The sequence below is a fragment of the Vidua chalybeata genome, chromosome 3 (genome assembly GCF_026979565.1).
Source record: "Vidua chalybeata isolate OUT-0048 chromosome 3, bVidCha1 merged haplotype, whole genome shotgun sequence".
Classification (NCBI taxonomy): Eukaryota; Metazoa; Chordata; class Aves; order Passeriformes; family Viduidae; genus Vidua; species Vidua chalybeata.
Window position 1 is genome coordinate 24568891 of NC_071532.1, and position 6000 is coordinate 24574890.

The 6000-nt window shown below is 35.2% G+C and overlaps 1 protein-coding gene across 12 annotated transcripts in view; it reads left to right on the forward strand.

Annotated features, from left to right (window-relative positions):
- The window catches only part of USH2A (usherin), a 374435-nt gene that overhangs the window by 192711 nt on the left and 175724 nt on the right, over positions 1–6000 (forward strand). For all 12 annotated transcript variants that reach the window (XR_008429695.1, XR_008429696.1, XM_053936908.1 and 9 more), the window contains one exon: positions 3762–3913. Coding sequence is in view for 10 of the 12 variants with exons in the window: in XM_053936908.1 (XP_053792883.1) it covers positions 3762–3913 (152 nt within the window). In the remaining 2 variants the exon portion in view is untranslated. The remainder of the gene's footprint in view (positions 1–3761; positions 3914–6000) is intronic.

The following is a 6000-nucleotide window of genomic DNA, read 5'->3' on the forward strand; positions in this document are numbered from 1 at the left end:
TACCCTGGAGGTCAAAGGTGGCAAACAGGATTAAAGGCTACATGGCTTCTTCATAAAGATGGCACAAAGAGGTGAAACAAGCTTTGGGGTACAGGAACACCTAGGCTCGTGTTGTCCAGTGTAGATATCGAATTTCAGGGCTACCATTTTTTATTGAATTTAAGGTCTATTTGCATTATTTAGAGGGGAGAAGAATATTTCATAGAAAAATGGGAAATGATACACCTAATTATTTGTTGAAAGTTGCTTCAGAAATATAATTTATGTACCAAGTACAAAAAAGACTTTTGGAAGATGACATGTTGAATATATTTGAATATTGACATTTTGTTTTGTCTTATTTTCAATCCAACAATAAAATGGTTGATGGGACATGGCCCAGATTCTGTCACTCTACACATACCTGTCACATATGTATGTAGATACTAGGTAGAATAGGCAATATTGACCATTTAGATGAGGGCAGTGTATGGAGAGGCTTGTGAAATCATGTGTCGTCAGATATTCTGCTTTGACCTTTCATTATTCTAGTGGCCTTAATAAACAATGATCTCTTCTTCAGAGCACATCCATTATAATCTTGCCATATGGTTTGAGATCTGCTCTTTTAAAATCCTTGAAAGTTTTCCACCAAAAATTTTCCTTAGCTGGTCAATTCTCAAAAACTTCACTTTGTGTTCATGCCATAGATAAAACCAAGTCTGAACCAGGACTGTATCTTCCAAGGCCATGTGGAATTTTAATAGAAAATATTAGGTATGGTAAAAACTGATTTATAAAATTATTCAGTGAACTAAGCCAGTACTTGTTCTTGCAAATCCTTGTGCTTATGAGAGATGACTGGTGTTTGTAGTCAGTGAAACTGATGTAGGTAAAAGTATGTTTGTTTAAGATTTGACCTGTAGATTGCACCTTAAAAGTGCTTGTAGTACTTTGGATTCAAAATCTCTTTAGTGTCTTGAATATTATTGACACATTATATGGCCTCACCCAGAGAGGGGAAAGAAGGAAGAAGAAGACTTTATAGCTTTCTTCAGTTTAAGTTTAATTTGCATTCTTGGATTTCTTTTCAAAGGTGAAACATAATTGTACTATAGACAATAGAGATTTTGTCTTCATCGAAATCAAGATTTGACCTAGCTGTCTAGACTTCATAATTATAAAGAAACTGCATCTTTTCATAGTGATCACATGTTGCTCAGGAAGCCTTGTAAATCAGAAAAATGTCCTATAGTCTTAAATATTTTATGCCTGGTAAACTTCAGCAATATCTAGCAAGTCTCAAGAAGTTTGTTAACTTTGGGCTGACTTTGAACTTTTTCTCTGTATGTTTTGGAAGCCTATACTGGTGAAATAGGGAGGCAGGGTTACTTATCCCTGGTAAAAATAGTTATTGCCTAATTTAAAAAAATGGCTTCATATCTCAAAAATGGGCTATTAGCCCTTTTCTTCTGAAATGTACTCTTTCCTTTCTTTTCATACTGTAGTTTTCTCCATCAGTGTCCTACAAGGCAAAGGCAGAAGTAAAATCAAGAGGTAATGGATCAGATTTTTAGGGACGATTGTTCTCTGGGAGAACTAACAAAAACTCATAGAGTTGAGCAGCAAGCTGGTCCTCAAGTGGGGATGCTGCACAGGCTTTAGGAACTCTCTAAAGCATTAATGCCAAGTGACCTGATTATGATTCATGTTGTTATCATAAGTATCAAATGAATTAATAATGATTTATTAGGCACTGATCTGGGCTCTCAGGTGACCAGTGACAGGACCCAAGGGAATGGCATAAATGTGTCTTGGGGATTTAGGTTGGATACCGGGAAAAGGTTCCTTGCCCAGAGGATGTTTGGGCACTGGAACAGGCTCCGTAGAGAAGTGGTCACAGCACCAGCCTGACAGGGTTCAGGAAGTGTTTGGACAGTGCTCTCAGGCACATAGTGTGACTTTTGAGGGTGTCCTGTGCAGGGCCAGCAGGGGTTGGACTTTGGTGATCCTTGTTGGTCCCTTCCAGCACAGGTAATTCTGTGATTCTATTCTATGATACTTTAAAGGGGTTAGTGCTACAGGTATAGTAGGTGCTTAGTGTTATCTCAGTGTATGGCATTTTTCCCTGTAAAACACATCCTTAATACCAGCATTCACATTTTTCCTCTGAGATGAACAAAATATTTTAAAGTATATACTCATATATATAAAATTTGTTTATTTAATGGAGGAGAAATATCAACCATTCATGTTATTGCTTCACAAGCAACCAGACAGAGAACCACAAGGGATTTTTGCTTTAGGAAGCATGTCAAATGTGGTAAGATTGATAGTGTGAGATTTTCCAGGACCTCCTCCTACACACATCTCTGCTGTCTGAGTTGAGTGTAGCCTCTCACTTTTCTAGAAGAGAAGAGAATTGAGGAGCATGTGAATCACTTCACCATACTCAGCTCTTAAGCATATAAATCTTTTGAAGTAGAACTTTTCAAAGCTCAGGTGAAACAGTTGTGTGTACACTTTTATTTATGAAGCAGTTTGCCATTTTGTGGAAGGGAAAATATTTTTTCAGTTTCACATTGAATCTTCCTCAATGTAGTTTCAAAAAATTGATTTTTAAGGGAAGAAATGGTGAGCTGAGTTGTAGTTTTACAATAGAATTTGTCTTTTATAATGGAAGGATTAGAAGGCATCCTCTGAACTAAAATCACTTCAAATGAATCCTACAACTTTGCATTTATTTGCCTAAGATTTCTAATTGAAATAACTTTTTAAAAGGGCGATTATTCAGAAGTGAGAAAGATGGCAGAATAAACCTGAGAAAAAGTACTCCTTTGCAAGCTTAGTTTCCAAAGTCTAAGCAAATCTGTAAAACTAAGTCTTTAGTTAATTAAATTCAAAACACTGTACAGGATTTGTTATCCTACCATGTACCTTTGGAAGAACAAAGTTTTAGAATTCTTTATAAATGCAATAAGCAATCACTTGATGTTTTAGTTAGTATTAACCAGTTATACAAGAAGGACCATTCTTTCCTCTGTCTAAAAATCTTGATAATGTTTGGGTTTCCAAATATGTTTTCTTTCTGTAGATTGAATAGGCAAGGAGTAGTTTATTTCAGGAATTTTTCTACAGCATATTGAGAAGGAAACAGTAATCATTATTCTTCTGTGATTTCATTAAGAAAAGTGGGCAAAATTTTCCAACCACCCCATTCCTATCCCAAATTCATGAAGTATGTTGTTGGCAAAGTGCCAAAAATCTGAAGTAATTGTCATAAAGAATGGGTATGAAAAAGGTGGTTTGTGTGACTAAATTACTTGTTACTGATTCATTGTAGTTACAGCACTGCCCTGAGTTGTCTTTCTGTACTTCAATTATTGCGGAGATTTTGTTTCTACGTCTGAACCTGTTAAGATGTGAGATGTTTTTTTGTGTTGTTTGAAAAGCCATATGCAGAGTAGACTGTGAAGCAGAATTGCCTCAGTTTCCCTTATTCCAAGGTGATGTTGGCTGCCACTCAAGAAACAAGTTTGTTAAGGGGTAATGTTTGGAATAGTGTAATTGTTTAAAGAGATGCACTCCACTTGTGAGGTTTTCAACGGTTAAAGATGGGAAAGTATGTTTCTTTTGAGTTTTATCTGCCCAGCCATGCTAAACAGTATCTGCTCAATTGTAAACAGTTTGAAATACTATTACTGCCTTGGTGTCTGTAGCATTACTTTTCTTCTAAATTCTGTATATTTTTGGTTACTGAGCACTCTCACATTGTTTTATAGGTATTATTACTAGCTATGGATTGTACATGGATGGTGTTCTGCTGCAAAATTCATCACAGCTAAGTTGTTACGCCTATGGGCTTGCTCCTTGGAGTCTGCATTCCTTCAGAGTCCAGGCATGTACTGCAAAAGGTTGTGCTTTAGGTCCACTGGTGAGTACCTTAATTTACATTCTGGGAGTGTAATAAATGTCAGATGACAGTGAATATCAGAGTAAATGGTGATGATTCACTCTGGGCAGTACTAACCCATCTGGCAAAATGTGACATTTAAAAAAAAAATCCTGTTTAAGAGCTGCTAAAGATTCAATAGGTCATTGTTAGGCACCATTCCAAAGTAGAATATAGGTACAATGAAGGAAGACAAAAACGGAGGCTGAAACACACATTATTGAAATTAAATGGAGTTAATATTGTTTGAAAGGTGCAGGTGTGCTTTAACCAGATTTACAAGGATGTATATAAAGTGAGAGTTACTGTTCCAGTAATGAGCAAATTTCTAGCTGCTGGACTGAAAGGACTAAAGTTAATTTGAGAATTGCAGAAGCCAGAAGTGGCAAGAGGAGCAATGAAAATATGGTAATTCATAAATCTTTTGAATGCAAGTATGTGATCAAAATATTACACTGGACAGATTTTAGCAGTCTTGTGTAACACACCATTTTTTCAGGATTTGAGAATACAGGAATATTAAATTTGACAAATTTGTGAAAAACAGACCTCCTGAGGCTTTTTCATTTTGTTAAAGGTTTATAGAGATATAGCTGAACTGATAAATCTAGTATGATTTCATAGTACTGTAGCTGATGAATAACTAAAATCATATCTACTGTGCTTGGGTTTGTTTTCAAGTATAACTGAGAAAGAGGCCTGTGTTTATTCTGGGATTTAACTTTTTGTTTAATTCAGCTTTATTCGTAGACTTCTAAATTTGGTAAAAAAAAGGAAGAAAAAAGAGATTTGGGAGGTTTTTGTGGTTTTCTTTCTATTTTTTTATCAGGAAAGAGCTTCCAGGTTTTATTTTTATGATGCAATTTGTTAGTCACATTTCCAATATTATTTCCAAGATTGCTTTTGTTCAAATGCCGGTAATGTTTTCTCTCTGCAGAAGACAACTAGACTTTATAACCATTAAACATTTTATAGCTTCCTCTACTTTGAAGAATATTTACTCTTAAAAGCTTGAATGGCTTTTTGCCAGTTTTTCTTGTACATTTTTACAACTTCACATATACCCCAGAAGCAAACCTTGTTTTAAGTTACTTGATGTGCAATAACCTAATCCATTGTTTTGGTAGTGATGCTTAAGACAACTCATTGCCAAACTTTGCATACAGATGAAATATGTAAGTTTTCAGTACTACTGTCCTATCAAATAGGCATCAAAAGGACTGAAGAGAACACCAGTGGTTACAGTTTAAAAAATATTTTTAGTAGTCTTTTTTGATGTCTCCACTGAACTACAGACTTGTGACTTGACTTTTGGAACAATTCTAAGGGGTTGCTGGTAGCTGATACTCATCTGCATCCCAACATCAGTACACAAACTGTTTTCCAGAGCCAGTGATCCATCTCTAATCACAGGAATTGAAGTACATCTTGATTTAGGCTCACCTAAGTGCTGCCAGGAAGTTAAAGCACTGGATCTTCATTTGATTTTTAAAAAGAGATTTTCATATCAATTATGGAGAAAATCCAACACTTAAAAAAATAAAAAAAAAAAAGAGAGAAACCTAATGTTTTGCCTCTGCTCTAAATAGTATGGGGAACATTTCCTAGCAGTAAACGGATATGCTTCCAGCTATTTTTGTTGCTGATCTTGTGCTTAATGTGCCCTAATCGATCAAGGAACATCATGTGACATTCTCCTAAATATGGAATTTGTCCACCTTATATTCCTGAAGGTGGCTCTGAAGATCTTAATTAATTATGAGAGCATTAGCTGTTATTCTATTTCAAAAACTTATTTTTGTTCAGCTTAGGTAGTTTTTGTTTGACATTTTTCTGTGACTATGATTTATTTTTAAATGAGGTAGAAATTGTTAAGTAAATTAAGAAAAGCTGTATTTTAATCTCTTCCTATTCTTCCCCTTCCCAAGATACTGCTATTGTCTGTTCTAATTGTTTAATTGTTTTGTCCCTAAAGAGGGGAAAACAACGTTTTATTAAGGGCAAGTGTAACCTCTAATAGATTCTTTAAAAAAATTCAAGAAAATTAAAATTATGCTAGTTTTGAAATG